Source organism: Salvelinus namaycush, chromosome 5, assembly GCF_016432855.1.
Source record: "Salvelinus namaycush isolate Seneca chromosome 5, SaNama_1.0, whole genome shotgun sequence".
Lineage (NCBI taxonomy): Eukaryota > Metazoa > Chordata > Actinopteri > Salmoniformes > Salmonidae > Salvelinus > Salvelinus namaycush.
Genome location: NC_052311.1, coordinates 17,289,549 through 17,310,782, shown reverse-complemented (window position 1 = coordinate 17,310,782; position 21,234 = coordinate 17,289,549). Strand labels below are relative to the sequence as shown.

At 39.9% G+C, this 21,234-nt stretch overlaps 1 protein-coding gene across 1 annotated transcript; it reads left to right on the top strand.

The window, feature by feature from the left end:
• The first annotated feature begins 6,374 nt into the window (after positions 1-6,374).
• Positions 6,375-11,323, top strand: LOC120048014 (chloride intracellular channel protein 2-like). Its single transcript, XM_038993681.1, has 6 exons — positions 6,375-6,672; positions 7,804-7,913; positions 8,465-8,590; positions 8,677-8,780; positions 9,048-9,229; positions 9,735-11,323. Exons 1-6 carry the CDS (start codon positions 6,619-6,621, stop codon positions 9,894-9,896), a joined length of 738 nt encoding a protein of 245 aa, XP_038849609.1. The 5' UTR covers positions 6,375-6,618; the 3' UTR covers positions 9,897-11,323.
• The last annotated feature ends 9,911 nt before the right edge of the window (positions 11,324-21,234 follow it).

The following is a 21,234-nucleotide window of genomic DNA, read 5'->3' as shown; positions in this document are numbered from 1 at the left end:
TACAAAATAGTATAGCTCCCAATTTCATACATGAAACATTGACTTTGATTCCCCTTACAGTATGTAGTGGAATCTACAGTCTTTACTGTGCTTTGTTCTCCAAACACCGGAGTACTCCCCGGTGGACTTTTTATCCATACCAAACGTCTGATTGCAAAGTGAACATTTAAGCAATTAGTGTTTGCACATGTGAAGAGAGAAAGTGATCAATTGGTATTTGAGCTTAGCTTGTTGAACAGTGTTGCTTTTCATTTGCACACATGAGATTTGAGTTTGTGTTGTGTTTTGCCAAGTGTTTGTTATAGAATTGCAATCTGAGAGTAAGGCAAAACGTGCCAGTAGTACTGCAGATTTGGTGTCTGGTTCTGCTAAATGAGTTACAGGTTTGTGTCAGTGTGCCTCATGGGCCAGTTTTAGTGTGTAAACATTTGGGGAAAACTGTAATAGAGATATGACTCATCTATCTTCCTGAGATAGGCCTTTCCTTTTCCTTTGCTCTGAGGAAAGGGAAGAGGGAGGTCAATGGCAAGTAACACATTTCCAGCTAGCTCTGCATTTTCAGTAACACTTCAGATCTCACAGGTCATTCTCACAATGTTTTTGTTAATACTGATTTCATTGCTCCATATGTTTGTGACTTACCTGCTGTTTCCCCTTTTCTTTTGCTGGTGAAATAAAAAGATGAACTCGGAAAAGTACATTACCTGAAGAAAAGTTGCGTGTCAGCTGTCTAAAAGTAAAAAGGGATGAAAGTAAATAATAAGTAATATATTGAATAACAGTTGTGTTCCTGCAAAACTCATTAATAAATATTGTCTTTTAGTAGACAGGTCTATTCAAAGCGACTTAAATGCATACCTGTATGTTCAATAGATGTGACCCGCATGGTAACCAAACCTACCCTGTTTCAACTGAGCTATCAGCACCACTCAGCGCAGTTGTCATAGCAACCAAACATTGATAAATATAACTAGGAAACTCAGTATGTAGGTTTACCATTTCACCAAGTGGAGTGAGGAATGGCACAGTGTTATCAGTGAGAGTTGACTGTCTTGGATAAGAGCAGATAGCTAGTTGTTTATGGTGTAGGTCATCACATTTCTGAATGGCACTCAAGTGTTTAATTATCAACCCTCCCAAACACAAACTCCCTCCATGTCTCTAGAGGTCAAACAAGACCAAGAGGAGTCACACTCTTGGACATTCCTACTGTAATGGACTGATCCAGTAATTCAAATGGAATTCATAAGGGCTTGGGTAGATACACATCACTGCTGATCCTATTGAGAAACCCTACTCATCCCACATTTCCACCCTTTCCCTTACCACTTTATGATTGAGTTCTTTTAACATGACAAGTGATCCTGCATACATACCACTGAAATCCAGAACACCTCCCAAGGAGTGTCAATTCGATGATTAAGTCCTCTAGGGAACTCCCACTATGTCTACTACACACTTAGAAAAAAAGATGCTATCTAGAACCTAAAAGGGTTCTTCGGAAACCCTTTTTTCTTTGATTGTATTGTGGAGCTGGGTAGACTGTAGAATACCGGACATCACTACTTAATGGGAGTACTGGGAGGGGTGAGAAGAGCGTGTGTAAGAGATGAGGGCCGTGATAACCAACTCCAACTACTTCAAACGTGAAAATGTGGGTAATTTCTGATTGAGACGTTGATGAGATTTCAATCTTTATTCACCCATTTAAAAAGACAGTCAAAAGTCAGTTGACATCCCAATGTGATATCACTATGCTTTCCACCATCCAAAAGAACACCCAAATTCCAATGGAAAAACCATGTAAGATTTTTGGTTTAGTTGTCACCTACTGTAAATGTATTATCACAACACTTTCAACCATTTAAAAGCACAACAAAGTTCAAATGGGAATACAATGTCAGATATTTTGTATTTATACAACAAGTTAATGTGTTATTACTGTGCTGAATCTAATAACACAACCAAATGACCTGGATTGCATTTGATATTACATTAACAGTACATTGCGCGATTGATCATTGCTGTTCAAGAGTCTGCACAGATATTTATATTGTGAAGATCCCCACAGACCTGCGACCTTTACATGCCATCTTGAACATACACGCTTTCTATGATTACATAAGAAAGCATTTCTAGTTACATTAACCTCAAAATGTGGTCATGGATGAGTTACTCATTTTCAGGTTGAATAAAGACTGTTACATTAGTTTGTAAGATAGTCTTAACTTTAGGCTATTTACTGTATTAAAAAAAGTCATATTGAATTGTGTTAGGTTTACAACACAAGCAAATATTATTCATTTAAAGTAGATCTACTGCTTGGATAGATCCATCTGAGCCACTAGCTTAATCCTATGCATGAATGTTTATTTTTGGTTTAGTTGGAGATCCTTTGTTACTTTGTCGACAAGTTAATAGGCTATTTACTGTATTGCAAAAGTGATGTTGAATTGTGTTTGGTTGTCAACGCAACCAAATATCAACGTTGGAAGGAGATGTATATTTTGTGCCACTGACTTAGTCTGACTTTAATTTCAGTTTGTCTACAAATTAATAATTGATATGTTTGATTCACGTCTCCATCTCAACCAAAAATCGAAGTAAAAAAATAGGACTAAATCAAATCAAACTTTAAATGCACTTTAAAGAAACGATGAATGAGAACGTTACAGAGGCATAAATATCATACCCTTCAAAAGGCTAACCTCCCCTGTTATTGTAATGGCGAGAGGTTAGAACGTCTTGTGGGGTATGCTATTTGTGCGTCTGTAACTTTCTCACTCATAAATATTCACAATTCATTCCAATGCATCCAACAAATTTGTAGATTGTATGCTATGAATATGGGACCAAATACTTTGGACTATGTTAATAGCAGCCTGGTGTCATAGACTAGATGTAACATAGTAAATATAAACTCGGGACACTCAAATTAAATCAAATCAAAACCAATTTTATTGGTCACATACACATGGTTAGCAGTTCCTACATTGCAGTAATATCTCACAAGTAATCTTACAACTCCCCAACAACTACCTAATACACACAAATCTAAAGGGATGGAATAAGAATATGTAGATATAAATATATGGATGAGCGATGGCCGAGCAGCATAGGCAAGGTGCAACAGATGGTATAAGGTACACTACCGTTCAAAAGTTTGGGGTCACTTCAAAATGTCCTTGTTTTTGAAAGAAAAGGACGTTTTTTGTCCATTAAAATAACATCAAATTGATCAGAAATACAGTGTAGACATTGTTAATGTTGTAAATGACTATTGTAGCTGGAAACGGCAGATTTTTCATGGAATATCTACATAGGCGTACAGGGGCCCATTATCAGCAACCATCACTCCTGTGTTCCAATTGCACATTGTGTTAGCTAATCCAAGTTTATCATTTTGAAAGGCTAATTGATCAATAGAAAACCCTTTTGCAATTATGTTAGCACAGCTGGAAACTGTTGTTCTGATTAAAGAAGCAATAAAACTGGCCTTCTTTAGACTAGTTGAGTATCTGGAGAATCAGCATTTGTGGGTTCAATTACAGGCTCAAAATGGCCAGAAACAAAGACCTTTCTTCTGAAACTCGTCAGTCTATTCTTGTTCAGAGAAATGAAGGCTATTCCATGCGAGAAATTGCCAAGAAACTGAAGCTCGCCTTCCGGGTGGCGCAGTGATCTAAGGCACTGCATCGCAGTGCTAGCTGTGCCACCAGAGATTCTGGGTTCGAGCCCAGGCTCTGTCGCAGCCAGCCGCGACTGGGAGGTCCATGGGGCGACGCACAATTGGCTCAGCGTCGTCCGGGTTAGGGAGGGTTTGCCCGGCAGGGATATCCTTGTCTCGTCGCGCACTAGCGACTCCAGTGGCGGGCCGAGCGCAGTGCACGCTGACCAGGTCACCAGGTGTACGGTGTTTCCTCGGACACATTGGTGCGGCTGGCTTCCGGATTGGATGTGCGTTGTGTCAAGAAGCAGTGCGGCAAGGTTGGGTTGTGTTTCGGAGGACGCATGGCTCCCGACCTTCGCCTCTCCCGAGTCCGTATGTAAGTTGCAGCGATGAGACAAGACTGTAACTACTACCAATTGGATACCATGAAAAAGGGGGTAAAAAAAAACATTCTCGTACAAGGCTGTGTACTACTCCTGTCACAGAACAGAGCAAACTGGCTCTAACCAGAATAGAAAGAGGAGTGTGAGGCCCCGGTGTACAACTGAGCAAGAGGACAAGTACATTAGAGTGTTTAGTTTGAGAAACAGACGCCTCACAAGTCCTCAACTGGCAGCTTCATTAAGTAGTACCCGCAAAACACCAGTCTCAACGTCAACAGTGAAGAGGCTGCTTCGGGATGCTGGCCTTCTAGGCAGAGTTGCAAAGAAAAAGCCATATCTCAGACTGACCAATAAAAATAAAAGATTAAGATGGGCAAAAGAACACAGACACTGGACAGAGGAACTGCCTAGAAGGTAGCATCCCGGAGTCTCCTCTTCACTGTTGATGTTGAACTGTTTCTCAGTCTCTCGGTTCAAGCTTTGATGCACCTGTACTGAATTCACCTCTACAATATAATGTCGATATAAAGTCTGCAGTTTTAATGCTTTATTTGTTATAAACTTGTATGGGCCATTTTAAAGTATTTTCAATTGACTCGAAATGGCTGTCATTTCGTCATTATGATTGACTGTCACGCTCGTCGTCCTCCTCATCTGAGGAGGAGAAGTTTGAAGGATCGGAGGACCAATATGCAGCGTGGTAAGTGTTCCTCTTGATATTTATTAACACAGAGAACACTTAACGAAACTATACAAAAATAACAAACAACTAACGTGAAGCTAATGAATAATAGTGCTGACACAAAAACACTACACAGACAATCACCCACAACCCACAATGACAAAACAGGCTACCTAAATATGGTTCCCAATCAGAGACAATGACTAACACCTGCCTCTGATTGAGAACCATATCAGGCCAAACACAGAAACAGACAAACTAGACATACAACATAGAATGCCCACTCAGATCACACCCTGACCAAACAAAACATATAAACATACAAAGCAAACTATGGTCAGGGCGTGACACTGACAATCAGACATAAAGAAGTTTGTACATGTTTATGATAACTGCATTATAATGGATGATCGTTGATAAAGTGCTGACTGGCTCATTCAAATGTACCTATGTCCTCACAGATAATCACTAGATCATTGCTTTATTCGATGGGCTAAGGCACAGGTGTCAAACTCATTCCACGGGGGGCCGAGTGTCTGCGGGTTTTCGCTCCTCCCTTGTACTTGATTGATGAATTAACATCACTAATTAGTTAGGAACTCCCCACACCTGGTTGTCTAGGGCTTTATTGAAAGGAAAAACCAAAAACCTGCAGACACTCGGCCCTCCGTGGAATGAGTTTGACACCCCTGGGCTAAGGACTCGACCAAATCATCTTCCTTAGATCATAAGCTTGTGGCTATTTACGGATTTTTGTTAAACCCTTTCCGTTTCCTTACAGTTCCTGCCACTCATCTGCTCCATGCCCTCACCCAGGGGATGTAGGCTGGGGGTTCTCCCATCATGACCCTGACCTGTGACTCACCAAGCACCAACATTTCCCACAAACACCCATGTGGTTTCACTAAAATCATGCTGGCCAGTATCTACTGCCTGGCCAGGTATCATGCATTCCTGACATATTCTAAATGTAATTGAATAAACGCTTTATCCCACATTTTTCCAGGGAGGGAATACAGCTGTGTTGATGTTGGTAGATGTTAGTTTTATATTTAGGCAACTAACCGTGTAAAGGTTATGGGACATTTTGGGCAAATTTTTTTTTTTTTTCAGAAATCCTATCCCTAACACAGCATAAAAAATATGTCATGTTAATTTGTGTCTCATGCGTCTCGTCACAAAATATCCTCCTCAGAAAATCTATGTGAAAACAAAGAATCTAGTGAGAGTTAACTCATGAGCACAACACGTTGTCTTTGTTGACATACAGTACCAGTTATCAAAACATTTCCAAATAAGGTGTTACTGGTTCCCAGTGTATTCCAACACAGTACATGCTTTGTATAGGGAGAGACAAAAACTTCAAAGTGTACACTGTTATTAGTGTGACAGATCATGAAAACACTGTATTCAATATGGTGCTACGGTTGGCATTATAGGGGGATATGATGGTTTTATGTCACATGGTGAAACTATATTTCTACATTGTTTGATTAACCATTATTAACTGACAAGTACTAGGACCTATTTTAGGCTCTCCTCATAGAGAGAGCTTGGCACTGTGTTTATATGAGAGAGGACCACGCCCATCCTCAGGGCCCTCCCCCTCCTCCTACGTTTAAAGTGTGTTCAGAGTGATAGCCTCAAGGAGCCCACAAACAAAACGTCCCAGCTACAAGGGTCTTACACTGCCTCCTAAGATCCATATATAAACCAGCACACTAGAGCACGGAGATATATAGAAGACTCAAGGGAAGAGTGACGTTTTACTTCCGTGGACTTGGAGTCTTCAGAGTTAACAGGTTTGTTTTGCTGAGACCTGAGGACACTTGTTGGAGAAGCATTTCTGAACTTTGCACAACACAGAACAGCTTTTGAAAAGAATGGCTCAGCGACAGAACTCCGACCAAGACCCGACTATTGAACTCTTCATAAAGGTCAGTATTGTGTTCGTCCTTTAGTTTAGAATAAGAAAATAATAATTTGTATTAATTCTAACATACAGTCTATGAATTTAATTTCAACAATATGTGAAAAGATGTAAATGGTGTGATGATTGTAATACAGAAAAACATACCGCAAAATTGTTTCATGTGAAAGCTAATGAAATGTACAAGATGTAATGTAAAGCTTCAGCCACTTCAGCCATAGCCTCTATTTCACAGAATGGCTCAACGCTTGTAGTGTTGTGTTCGGGATGGGTAAACACAAAGATTTCATGTTCACTTAACAGCACTCTGAGAGGGTTGTGTGTGTGTGTGTGTGTGTGTGGGTCAGTGAGAGTGAGGGTGGCCTTTATCACTGTGTAATGACACCAGACACTGGAGGCCACCTTATCACCACATGCCCTGGAGGAGCAGGCAGCACACTAGGAACGCCTGGCCCGCCGCTGAGGCAGGCACACACACACACACTGACACACACACATCCTCTAACACACATATGCACATTCTCAAAACTTAAATAAGACTGCAAATAAGTAGATATGGACTGTATCTACGTACAGTACATAATGGTACATATTTGAAACACACACACACACACACACACAGACACACACACTACCCTATCAGACTCTGTGCAATAGGTGGGCACTGAGGAGAGCCCATGTCAATTTCTGTAAGCTTCATCTCCAACTCAATGCCTGCTTTTCCTCTCAAGTAGCAGTTCCTAAAATAACCCAGCCAGTCCCAACACTACAAGTGTGTGTATTTGTGTCTTTGGTCATGAGATTAATATGAATTGCATGATAAGGCAGGAGATCAGGACTTACTGTAATGGATAACATGGACAATGTCAACATCAACCATTGGAATTTGAATAGGGCTCCCTATCTTATGTGTGACCATGAGTCTTCTGTGTTTGAGGAGTTATCGTATATTACTGTCTGTGAAATAAACTACCACTAAACTAGTCTCGTCCCAGATGTGTTAATATTGTTTTGCCAACTACTATGGTCATTGTTTGGTGTGACAATGACCCTAGGAGTTGGCAAGACAGCACAAACAGATTTGGCAACAGGCTATAACTAAACCTAAACTCAAAAAATAATGCTGCTTGTCTTTCAGGCTGGACACGATGGAGAGAACATGGGCAACTGCCCCTTCTGCCAGAGGCTCTTCATGGTCCTGTGGCTAAAAGGAGTCAAGTTCACCGTGACAACCGTCGACATGAGAAAGTAAGCCCCCGCCTCCCTGGCCTCCCGCCCTTCCAATTCCTGTTCATCTGTTTAAAGGTCCCCTCACACAGGGCTCTATAAAGAGTTCAGCAAGAACAAGGATGTTTTTCAGAAACCAAACTGTTTAATGGGGTGTGATACAGAGAGGTGATAGAGGGCGGGGCTTGAAAGGCTAAAACATTTGCAGAAAGGAGAAAGAGCTCTGTGTAGAATTGAACAAACACCTTTTCTTAATCTATCCCCTTTCTTGTGTGAATTTCTCAGGCCCATTACCAGTGAGCAAATAGGATCAGGAAACGTTGAAAGGATGCTGATAATTGAGTGATTGAGTAGCCACTCCCATGCCAGTGTGTTTTACTTACTGAATCATAGATTGCTAGAATCATGGCTTGATAACCTTTGTGTTCGTTGTGACTGTGTCAATGAATGATTAAGCATGGTATCTATTGATATAAAGCTGGAATGATCCCATATATGACCATGTCTACTCCCTTTCTTTTTTCCTGCCCTTTGCCCACCTCTCCACCCAACCCTGCCCTGGTACACTCTAGAAAACCAGCAGAGCTGAAGGATTTGGCACCTGGGACCAACCCTCCGTTCCTCCTGTACAACGGCACCCTCAAGACGGACTTTATCAAGATCGAGGAGTTTCTGGAACAGACATTGGCCCCTCCCAGGTAAAGTATTATTATATTAAAGAAAAAGTGAATGGCACTAACCTTCTTCAAACAAACTCATACTCCTCTCGTCCCACTCCATTCAGGTATCCACACCTTAGCCCACTCAGCAAAGAGTCCTTTGACGTGGGCGCTGACATTTTCGCCAAGTTTTCAGCTTTCATCAAGAACAGCCCAGCCAACAGTACTTGTAAGTAAAGTTTCAGTCAGTCCACATTCATGTTTTAGATTAGACCATGTCTTATGAGGCAATGGAAAATATGACAATTAAATATACTAATGGAATTCCAACAATGCCCATGATTCAGTTATTAAAGCACACTGGCAATGGCGTATGCCTTAATGAAATGCTGGTTTGATGTGAATTTTAGGGCCATAAGGAATTTTATCCATAAGGAATATCTCCAAAGCTCCAGACCTGTCTGACATACATGCCTGTGTCTCTCGAAATTCATAGTCCATGAGAAGGCGCTGCTGCGGGAGTTCAAGCGTCTGGATCTCTACCTGACCTCCCCCGTCCCTGAAGAGATTAACCAAAACTCCAGAGAAAACATCCTTGTCTCCAAGAGGAAGTTCCTGGATGGCAACCATCTCACCCTGGCAGACTGCAACCTGCTGCCCAAGCTGCATGTCATCAAGGTGAGACAAATAGGCATATGACATAAACGGTTTGAAATATTAATTTGATTATTTTCTGGTATTAGGCATGTCTTATGACTATAGTACACAACATATGCAATGACAGGGCCCATCCTTACTTTCTAATCCTTACTTTCTAATAATTTTGGGGTGGCAGGTAGCCTAGTGGTTAGAGCGTTGGGCCAGTAACTGAAAGGTTGCTAGATCGAATCTCCGAGCTGACAGTGTAAAAATCTGAACAAGGTAGTTAACTCACTGTTCCCTGGTAGGCAGTCATTGTAAATAAGAATTTGTTCTTAACTGATTTGCTTAGTTAAATAAAGTTTCAATTTAAATAAACTTTTAAAAATCCTAGGAGAAGTATAACTCCATTTTGAACCATTGGGAACATTCTCCGCACATATTCTCCATTACTTTAATAGTGTAATATGACTATTATTGTTTATAGTGTCTCACAATTCAACTGTTTTGGTTTGGTTTTATTTGGTTTGGTTTTATTTGATAGATTGCTGCCAAGAAGTACTGTGACTTTGACATCCCGGTCCAGTTCACTGGTGTATGGAGGTACCTGAACAATGCCTACGAGAGGGAGGAGTTCAGTCAGACCTGCCCTGCCAACATTGAGATCGAGAAGGCTTACCTGGACGTAGCCAATAAGAGGCTGTAAACCTATAACCAATCTTTAGCCAACAATTACACAACCATTACACAACTATTACACAACATTTCCTCTTTTACTGTTACCATGGAAATGGTAACCCATTCACAAAACATGAAGGAATTTTGGGAGGGGCCAGCAATCATTATTGAAATATCTCATGTCAACTGTTTAAAAATCAACATTTATAAATTCCTGCATGAGGATGCAGATAGGCATTCTAGAAATCAAAGTTCACAAAGAGACCCCTCCTGCTTAATGTGCATTATGTTAATTTAGCACTATAGGGCATGCACAAGATGAACGACAATGCCATATGTTTTACAGAGTGTGTAATAGTAGGCTGCTACAGTAACTAAGGTCTATGTATGAAGACAAGTACAGACTATTTATTTCATGTAATTACACTGGCAAATTTCATTATATGCCACACTAAATAGGCCAAGTGTACAATTTGACTGTTTATCTAATTTAGTGAGTTTCTTTGTCCATAGTGTAAATATATATTTCTTACATGTTGTTTATGACCTGTACACCCATACTATAAGAATATATGAGTGTATTCTAATTATGTTTATGTGTGATTGAAACTAGTGATACAAAACCTATTGTTGATGGTTACCATTACCACTCAGAATATTAAGCTCTCACCAACAAGACTACAGTCAATTAGCATGTAAATAAGTGTGTGTGTGTGTGTGTGTATGTGTGTGTGTGTGTGTGTGTGTGTTTGCTGATCATTTCAAAGCATCCCATATACAGTATATGCAGTCAGTGATTTATGTGGTATGATTACACAAACTGTGTATTTACTGTGCATTTCTAAATTAGTCAACTGAAATATAGTTGACGTCTAATTTTAGTGTTTAATGTTGTTGACTTCATTCTGCTTCCAAGCATTAGTTCGAGGCATGTACGTTGTGTATTTGTATAGAAATTGATATGCAATCTTACACAGTGTTGGTCTCTCAAAAACAAAGTTGTTCCGTTCAATCCACACGATATATTTCATTTCATTGTCAGCCAGTCTCAACGCAAGGCCCTTTTCAACCAGATTTAAAAATATAAATAATTTAGTCTAGGGTTATAAGTATAAACATTGTGTTGGGGATGTACGTTTAATATGTAATAAGGGACACAGCTTGGGGCGAGGGTGGCAAGATAAGGTGTTATTGTCCAGGCATCGTCGAAACGTCTCTTATCCTCCTTCACCGCACAGCTTCTAGTTTGTCACACAGTATTTCCAGAAGCATGCTATCCAGGGAAGAAAGCGACAAAGATAGACACATGTCAAGATTCTGTGCATCAATTCTGCCTTCATGAGTCCTATCATGTTACATCATCTACTGTTTGTATCCTGCCAGGCTATACCCACCGGGCACAGACGTTATTTCAACGTCTATTCCACGTTAGTTCAATAAACAACATTGCTTCAACCAGTGTGTGCCCAATGGGTAGTTACTCCATCTCACCTTCGACGAGACAGTCCTTAGTTAAACATCCTTACCAAACACTTTATTGCATTGTAAATATGCCAGCATATATATGGTATTTTCTTAAGTTGTTGACGTGATACTGTGCTTTCAATTGTCCTCAGCAAACACCTGCTCTTACTATGAGCATAAGGAACACATAAGGAAAGGTGTTGCGACAGAGTTGGTCCAGGATAACGTTGTTTTTACTCACCTCTCTTGTTAGTTTTCGACAAGGTCTGCTCAGATCGAAGGAAGCCCTGAGAGCGAAGCTTGTCGGCTGCAGCGAGCTTCAACACCACCACCTTCAGATCATCAACCTAAAAAAACAGACAGAATATATTTTATTACACATTGATCCATTTAGAATCTAATAGAATAGAACAGGTTCACCAGAGGGTTCTTTTGTATCACACAGTCAATAGAAATGTCTAGCACACTTACCATGTTGACAAATTTATCCTGCTGCACAGAATCTTTAGCTCCTGAAGGACAATTGAGAAAATAAACCCAGTAAAGATAGACCTCATCACGTTATATGGGTGACTAGCTGCTTAGAATAAAACCAACTGTCCTTTTGACTAACTCCTCTGCATATGACAAAGAGTCATGGGATTTCAGAACATTCACATGTTCTCCTCACCTGCTTTATTCCATGTATCCCTGACTCCATCGAGCTGCAGCAGAAGAGGGTAGAGATTCTTCACCTCTCTTTGGTCAGTCAGTTCAGTGTTCTCTCCATCCTCCACCTCTGCAACCAACTGCTGGATCAACACTGCTCAGAACAAACAGCTCTCAATAATCAAACAGTATTATCTCAGTACTGAGATTCACACCATTGCTGAAAGTTCCAGTAAACCCAATGTCATGTAACTCAAAACTGGTGTTAAAAATCCAGGCTCCGACTGAAGTTAACTGTCAAAATAGCTATTGCCTTCAATGTTCTCAGAGGAAAATCTATCCCCATTTGTCATCTATGGTAGACCCACAGTATCAGACAAAAGTTTGGACACATATTCATTCAAGGGTTTTTCTTTATTTTTACTATTTTCTACGTTGTAGAATAATAGTGAAGACATCAAAAATATGAAATAACATACATGGAATCATGTAGTAACCAAAAAATGTGTCTATGTACGCTGACGACTCAACAGTATGCATGTCGGCTGCAACCGTAAAATAAATAAATGAGACACTTAACATAGAGCTCCAGTCAGTTTTAGAATGGGTAACTTGCAATAGGCTGGTGCTAAATATCTCAAAAACTTAAAGCATAATTTTGGGACAAATCACTCGCTCAATGCTAAACCTCGTTTAGATCTATTATTGAATAATGTGGCTATTGAGCAAGTTGAGGAGACTAAACTGCTGGGTGTAACCCTAGATGGCAAGCTTTCATTGTCAAAACATACTCAATGGTTGCTAAAATGGGAAAAGGTTTGTCCATGATTGGGCATTGCTCTGCCTTCTTGACATCCGTGTCGACCAGACTGGACTACTGCCCAGCTGTGTGGTCATGTGCTGCAAAGAAAGACATAGGACAATTGCAGTTGGTCCAGAACGTATCGCACTTAGATATACACAGAGGGACAGTGTCAGTAACATGCATGTCAGTCCCTCCTGGCTCAAAGTTGAGGAGAGATTGTCTGCATCACTATTGGTCTTTGTGAGAGGTATTGATGTGATGAAGGTACCGAACTGTCTGTTCAAGCAGTTGGCACACAGTTCGGACAGGCATCGGTACAACACAAGACATGTAACCAGAGGTCTCTTCACAGTCCCAAGATCCAGAACAGAGGCTGGGAAATGCACAGTTTTAAATAGAGCCATGATTACATGGAACTCTGACACCCCAGGTAACTCAAGCTAGCAAAATAACCAGTTAAAAAAAACAGATAAAAGGACACCTTACTACACAAAGAGACTGTGAAGAGACACGGCGATTTTATATATCTTGTATTGCAATTCCGACTGATGTGTTAGACCTACGCTACTGGTCAAAAGTTTTAGAACACCTACTCATTCAAGGGTTTTTCTTTATTGTAGAATAATAGTGAAGACATCAAAACTATGAAATAACACACATGAAATTATGTAGTAAACAAAAAAGTGTTAAACAAATCAAAATATATTTTATATTTGAGAGTCTTCTTATAGCCACCCTTTGCCTTTATAACGAAAGTCGTCGGGAGAAGGAGAGGAGGACCAAAGTGCAGCGTGGTACGTATCCATAATACTTTTAATCAAAAATGAATACACAAACAAAAAAACGACCAACGAACAGTTCTGACAGGTGCAACAAACACTAACCAGAAAATAACCACCCACAAACACAAGTGGGAAAACAGGATATCTAAGTATGGCTCTCAATCAGAGACAACGATAGACAGCTGCCTCTGATTGAGAACCATACCAGGCCAAATACATAGAAACAGAAAACCTAGACCTACAACATAGAATACCCACCCACATCACACCCTGACCAAACTAAAAATAGAAACATACAAAGCAATCTACGGTCAGGGCGTGACAGCCTTGATGACAGCTTTGCACACTCTTGGCATTCTCTCAACCAGCTTCATGAGGTAGTCACCTGGAATGCATTTCAATTAACAGGTGTGCCTTGTTAAAAGTTAATTTGTGGAATGTCTTTCCTTCTTAATGTGTTTGAGCCAATCAGTTGTGTTGTTACAAGGTAGGGGAGGTATACAGAAGATAGCCCTATTTGGTAAAAGACCAAGTCCATATTATGGCAAGAACAGCTCAAATAAGCAAAGAGAAACAACAGTCCATCATTACTTTAAGACATGAAGGTCAGTCAATCCAGAAGATTTCAAGAACTTTGAAAGTTTCTTCAAGTGCAGTCGCAAAAACCATCAAGTGCTATGATGAAACTTGCTCTCATGAGGACCACCACAGGAAAGGAAGACCCGGAGTTACCTCTGCTGCAGAGGATAAGTTCATTAGAGTTACCAGCCTCAGAAACTGCAGCCCAAATAAATGCTTCACAGAGTTCAAGTAACAGACACATCTCAACATCAACTGTTCAGAGGAGACTGCATGAATCAGGCCTTCATGGTCGAATTGCTGCAAAGAAACCACTACTAAAGGACACCAATAAAAAGAAGAGACTTGCTTGGGCCAAGACACACAAGCAATGGACATTAGACCGGTGGAAATCTGTCCTTTGGACTGATAAGTCCAAATTTGAGATTTTTGGTTCCAACCGCCGTGTCTTTGTGAGACGCAGAGTAGATGAACAGATGATCTCCGCATGTGTGGTTCCCACCGTGAAGCATGGAGGAGGAATTGTGATGGTGCTTTGCTGGTGACACTGTCTGTGATTTATTTAGAATTCAAGGCACACTTAACCAGCATGGCTACCACAGCATTCTGCAGCGATACGCCATCCCATCTGGTTTGCACTTAGTGGGTCTATCATTTGTTTTTCAACAGGACCATGCCCAACACACCTCCAGGCTGTGTAAGGGCTATTTGACCAAGAAGGAGAGTGATGGAGTGCTGCATCAGATGACCTGGCCTCCACAATCACCTGACCTCAACCAAATTGAGGTCAGGTGATTGTGGTATGCCACTTTAAACAATGCCACTTAATATAATGTTTACATACCCTACATTACTCATCTCATATGTATATGTATATACTGTACTCTATATCATCTACTGCATCTTGCCATCTTTATGTAATACATGTATCACTAGCCACTTTAAACTATGCCACTTTATGTTTATATACCCTACATTACTCATCTCATATGTATATACTGTACTCTATACCATCTACTGCATCTTGCCTATGCCGTATTCATATATCTTTATGTACATATTCTTTATCCCTTTACACTTGTGTGTATAAGGTAGTAGTTGTGGAATTGTTAGGTTAGATTACTTGTTGGTTATTACTGCATTGTCGGAACTAGAAGCACAAGCATTTCGCTACACTTGCATTAACATCTGCTAACCATGTGTATGTGACAAATAAAATTTGATTTGATGATTTGATTTGAATTGAGAAAAGCAGCTAACAAGTGTTCAGCATATGTGGGAACTCCTTCAAGACTGTTGGAAAAGCATTCTTGAAGAAGCTGGTTGAGAGAATGCCAAGAGTGTGCAAAGCTGTCATCAAGGCAAAATGTGGCTACTTTGAAGAATCTCAAATATAAAATATATTTTGATTTGTTTAACACTTTTTTGGTTACTACATGATTCTATATGTGTTATTTCATAGTTTTGATCTAAAAATAAAGAAAAACCCTTGAATGAGTAACTGTCCAAACTTTTGACATGGTTGTCAATAATGAACTGAGACTTTCAGAGTTCAACATTGCCCTCACAACATTATGCATAGGGATCTAAGAATGAATACCAGAAATATAAACACTATAAATGACACCAAGAAAAGATGAGACATCTTACAGTATGTCTCATGAGGAAGGTTCAGCTAGACATGCCCTAAAATAGAACATCATAGACATGGTCAGATCAAAAGAATTCAAAGACACCACAGATTCTCTTGCCTACCTTCTTGGGGTTCCAAGCTTGTGTCTGGATACAGTGGTAGAGCAGTGCAAATAACAGCTCAAATGTAGAACAGTGCTAAGGACAGCATGATGACAATAGCTTAGGTGGCTCTGGACTGCACTACTTTACCTTGACTGGGAACTTCACTTTTATATCTTACTCGACCATCCATCACTATGGGATCGATACATCGTCATGTCACCCAGTCTCAGTCTTAATGGTTTTGACGTGATGGGCCCATCGTCATAGACACAATTCAGGGGACTCTGTCAAAGCAACTGGGGCCTATCTCTGCTTGTTCAGAGGGCACTACAAATGTTTTTTCTCCAATAGCAATCAGTGGCCAGTCAGCATCCTCAAATGCTTTATATGTGACTGAAACCATTTTCTTGTTCTAATGGGTTGTTCATCCTATCCCAGACAACATGGTGGAACAACATGTATCACTGTTCTGATCAAGGCCCCTTTTAAGCACAGAGACTCTTTAGAAATATGTTGTTTATTGTATTTGTCTTACCCTTTGTCTTACACTCTCAGAAAAAAGGGTATGGTTAGGGTACAGTATTGTTACCTGGGGTGCAAAACCACACCCTTCATTAGCATATTTCCCAGCATGCTGTATTGCTAGTTGTTTTTTTTGATTTTCAACATGTTTGTTTTTAGATGCACATTGTGTGTTTTTGCATGTACATTGATTGATTGATAGATTGATCTTATGTTACACAAAGACAAAAAACATTATTTTTTAAATTACTAACCTAATCTATTAGTAATTATTGCACCCGTTAGTGAGATAGTTGTTCCTGTTTAAATGGTTTACATAGTCTCATTTAAAATTATTCCTACTGTGGCAGTCATGCTAAATGCAGGTTGTGGGTGATTAAAAGTTCACATTTTGGGATTTCCTCACTTCAAACAGAAATGAATATCACTTTGCAAGCCAGCATAATGTAATTTACTGATTTCAGACCACTGTGTTGGGATAAAATTAGACTGTCAAAGTATGGATTTATGATATATGTAATGTATTGTCATAAAAAGTTTAATTTCTATGATAAAATATTAACTTAGGCACTTGGTGAAGGCTACAGGACTGAAAGCCATTGAATGCAACAACCATGTTTCATCCCCTGAGGCAGTGGTTCCCAAACTTTTTTGGTTACTGTACCACCAAATGAATTTTACTCTGGCTGGAGTACTCCTGAAGTACCCTCTCATCTGCATTTTAGTACCCCAAGTTGAGAACCACTGCCCTAAAGTATACTATTGGCTCTTAATGGTATGAACTGCGAGGGTACAATTATGTACCTATAACTAAAGGTACAATGGGCATACCTTACAGGGTTCCACTAAAGAGACAAGCATTTGTACCCCTTTAAGTAACAGTTGTCTACATCCTTTTGTGTTTAGAGACCATCATTAGGCAAGCATCAGGGAAATCGCTCACTCGGTAGTCTTCAGCCATTTCTCATTATCCTAACATGAAGCAACACCCAATTACTGGCAAAGATAATTGTGTGCCCTGCTTTTCTAATGTCAGTTTATATGGGAAGTCATTTGAATGTTGTACATAAATAAATAAATAAATATTGTTATATATGTATTTGCAAAACTATCCAATCATTTACATTTCACACATAACCTTGATCATACATAACCTTGTGATCCGTAGAAAATAGAACATTAAAGTTCAAAAGGGCACAAAGAATGACATAGGGTGGTGTGTCATTGCTCTGGGTTTTAGCGGTCTCTTTGTCAAAATGAAAGGTTTCTAATAAACAGGAAATAGGAGTATGATCAAAAGGCCCAGACTGTTGTAAGTGATTGATAAGGTTATCATAAGCGTGTCTGCACAGGTTTCTGAAATTGCTGTCAAAAACAATCTGGTGTCTCGCAAAACATCACAGGTGTCAATCTCCACGGGGGCCGAGTGGCTGTGGGTTTTAGCTCCCCCCTTGTACTTCATTGATGAATTAAGGTCACCGATTAGTAAGGAACTCCCCACACCTGGTTGTCTAGGGCTTAATTGAAAGGAAAAAACAAAAACCTGCAGACACTAGGCCCTCCATGGAATGAGTTTGACACACCTGGTGTACATCATCTCATCTGCTCATTCTTAGGTGAAACATTTTGCTGAAAAAATTGTGATGAAAGCAAGAAGAACTTCCTACATACAATATTGTGGTGCTCAATTTCAAAATAAAAACCATGTATGATGTGTCAAAGTCTAATTTCAATGTAAGGCTATATAAAATAAAATGTTATATGACGAGTTATGTCATCCATGTAAGTTTGTACCATGGCTTTGAATCTGGTTTGCATCAACATAACTGGAATTTTATATATTCAACACAGTTTAAGTTGACATAAGACATAATCTTTAGCTTTTTTTGGTGTGCTTTTTATCACACCGCCACAGAGATGAACTGTCAATTATAAGTGAGTCACATGACTTCCGAACCCGGAAGTGGGTGAAGAACCCTGAGATGATCCCAGTCAGTGTTTCCTTGTTCGCGGTTAACCTGCGTTTGGGCTACTTTGAAAACGATGTAGCGGGTGAAAATGTTTTTGTCGCGGGTTTTTGGGCTACTTCTAAATTGCACCCCGGCCGCCATGCCATTTATCTTAAATATCTATCTATATATATATATAGCGACCCGCACAGACAGCTGTGTGTTATGTGTTAGGCTAGTAGATGGTTGTGTTGTACCTACCAGTACCCAGTGTTCGCGGGGTCCGACATGTCAATCAACCTGCTATCTGCCAATCACGGGAATGCCTGGAATGTTCTGATGCCGGGCATCCTGGCGGTTGGCGGAGTGGCGTGGAGGGGGGTTGTCCAGGGGGATGGAGCATTGGAAGTTAAGACCAGGTTTAGCCTTTGTTCTCTCTCTTTTACGTCTGGGCTTCACAAGAGAAGGTCACGATTGGCTTGTGGGTTATCTTTCATTTATTTGGCGTGGGCTACGGCCAAACAGTAGCCGGTGTAAAGTTGGTTTAATAAACCGTCCATTCGTAAACTCAATCCTCTGTCTGGACAGTTGTTCTTTTATGATCTAGTCAGGTCATTACATTATGTATATATATATAACTTTTTACCAGTTGTAGGTAGGGTATATTGTCATTATGGAGACACCTATTTCCAACCCATCTTCTATAAAACATTAATACACTAGAACTGATGCACATCAAGAAATAATGGAGACAAAGCACTGGAAAAAGACGTTGGGCGCACTAGAGCTCATTACATAAATTCGCTCGGAGGTGGTTTAAACTGCATTCTAATGTCGACTGCTTAATTTGAAAGAAAACGGTATCAAGCGAAGTGCTTTATGCATGTTCAGTTATTCGGTCTCGGGGGCTGCCCGAATGGAAATTTGAAGTTATGGTACTCCCTCGCGTGGTTCTTTTTATGGGGAAAAGGCCTCAATGAGACTGACATTAGGCTAAATGTGAAGAATTATACATTTGCCTCTGTTGGCCATCAAGTAGCCTTAATGTGTATGCCCTTGTAGGCTACCATTTGATACAATAGATATGTTGAAATTACGATATCACTGTAGTCATTGCAAATCAATTTGTGGCACTTGTGTAGCCTACCTGGAGCTGGCAAACTAATTTAATAAATATAGCCTATAACTTCAGTTTATTGTTGTTGTAGCATTGTGTTACTATGCAATTACTAATGGACATGTTTAGTTAATTAAATTTGACATTTTCAAAGCTATCGCAATTGCCGATCAGTTAATAGAGCGCATCAGATTGACGGTAACAGTTGTCAGATTAGGCTACAGGTAAAACAAATTCTAAAAAGTAACACTGGCTGTTGTTGACAAGTATATTCAGTTCATATACATATTATTAATATTTAATTCAGTGATTGAAATTATTACCCCATTCTCAGTACCCTATCCAAGCAGGCTATTGATAAACACAAGCACTTCTTACCTCTTCATCAACTCGCTATTCATGTTGAATAAATTAGTATTTTAATTTGAACTAAGCAAGCTGCTAAATCGTTCAGTTTACATCTTGCCTACATCATGTCTAGGCTACTGTAGACTATCTGAAATGAGATGTAGGCCTATCAGGGGCTATAGTATACCTACTTTTATCAAAGCAAACCATGGCAAAACTTAATTACAATCATAAACCAAGATTTTAGTCTGTAGCCTATACCTATTGGAATGATACATCAATCTCGCAAATGGGCCATTTGTAGTCTTAACATTTGGCACATAATAACAGCAAAATTGCCAGAAAATAGCCTAACATAAAAAAAATTCAGTTCATCCATGTTTTTCTTGCTCATAGATTGAGATCTGTCGGGTGTATCTACAGTTATGCACATGTGCAAAGAGGATTTATTTACAATTATAAACCTGGTTCGAGCCCTGAATGCTGATTGCCGTGGTATATTTAAGCAATAATGCCCGAGGGGGTGAGGTATATGGCCAATATACCACGGCTAAGGGCTGTTATTAGTCACGATGCAACGCAAAGTGCCTATGTACAGCCCTTAGCCTTAGTATATTGGCCATATCTCACAAACCCCTGAGGGACATTATTACTATGATAAACTGGTTACCAACGTAATTAGAGCAGTAAAAATAAATGTTTTGTCATATCTGTGGTATACGGTCTGATATACTACGGCTGTCAGCCAATCAGCATTCAGGGTTCGAACCACCCAGTTTATAACAGACCATATACCAGGGGTATGACAAAATATTACTTTTTACTGTTGTAATTACGTTGCTAACCAGTTTATATTAGCAATAAGGCACCCCCGGGGTTTGCGGTATATGGCCAACATACCACGGCTAACAGCTGTATCCAGGCACTCCGAGTTGCGTCATGCTTAAGAACAGCCCTTGGTATATTGGCCATATACCATACCCCCTTGTGCAAATGATCTGGTGAGTTTAATGAGAGCAATTATCTTTTCTCTTGCCACATATTCAAATTCCTTTATTACGTCACGTCATATCTTGCAATAATTATTATTTTGAGGAAACCTACATTTTGCTTCTAACGTCGTTACAAGTTACTATGATATTTCTTCTTAGTTGGCTCGATAATGTTATAGGAAAAAGTTTTATTGTACAAATATGGCCTCCTCTCTTGCTGTGAAAAAATTAATTGGGCTAGTTTTCAAGCCTTTTGGGCAGGTCTTGAGTGGTCATTGGGCTAGAAATATTTGCTTGACCTGGCAACTGTGATCCCAGTGAGTAGTAGATTTGTGTCAGTACAGCGGGAGAGGCCATTGAGTGTTTTGAGCTTCAGTAAGGTTGGCTTCTTAGCTTTCATACCAATGGTTATCAACTGTATTG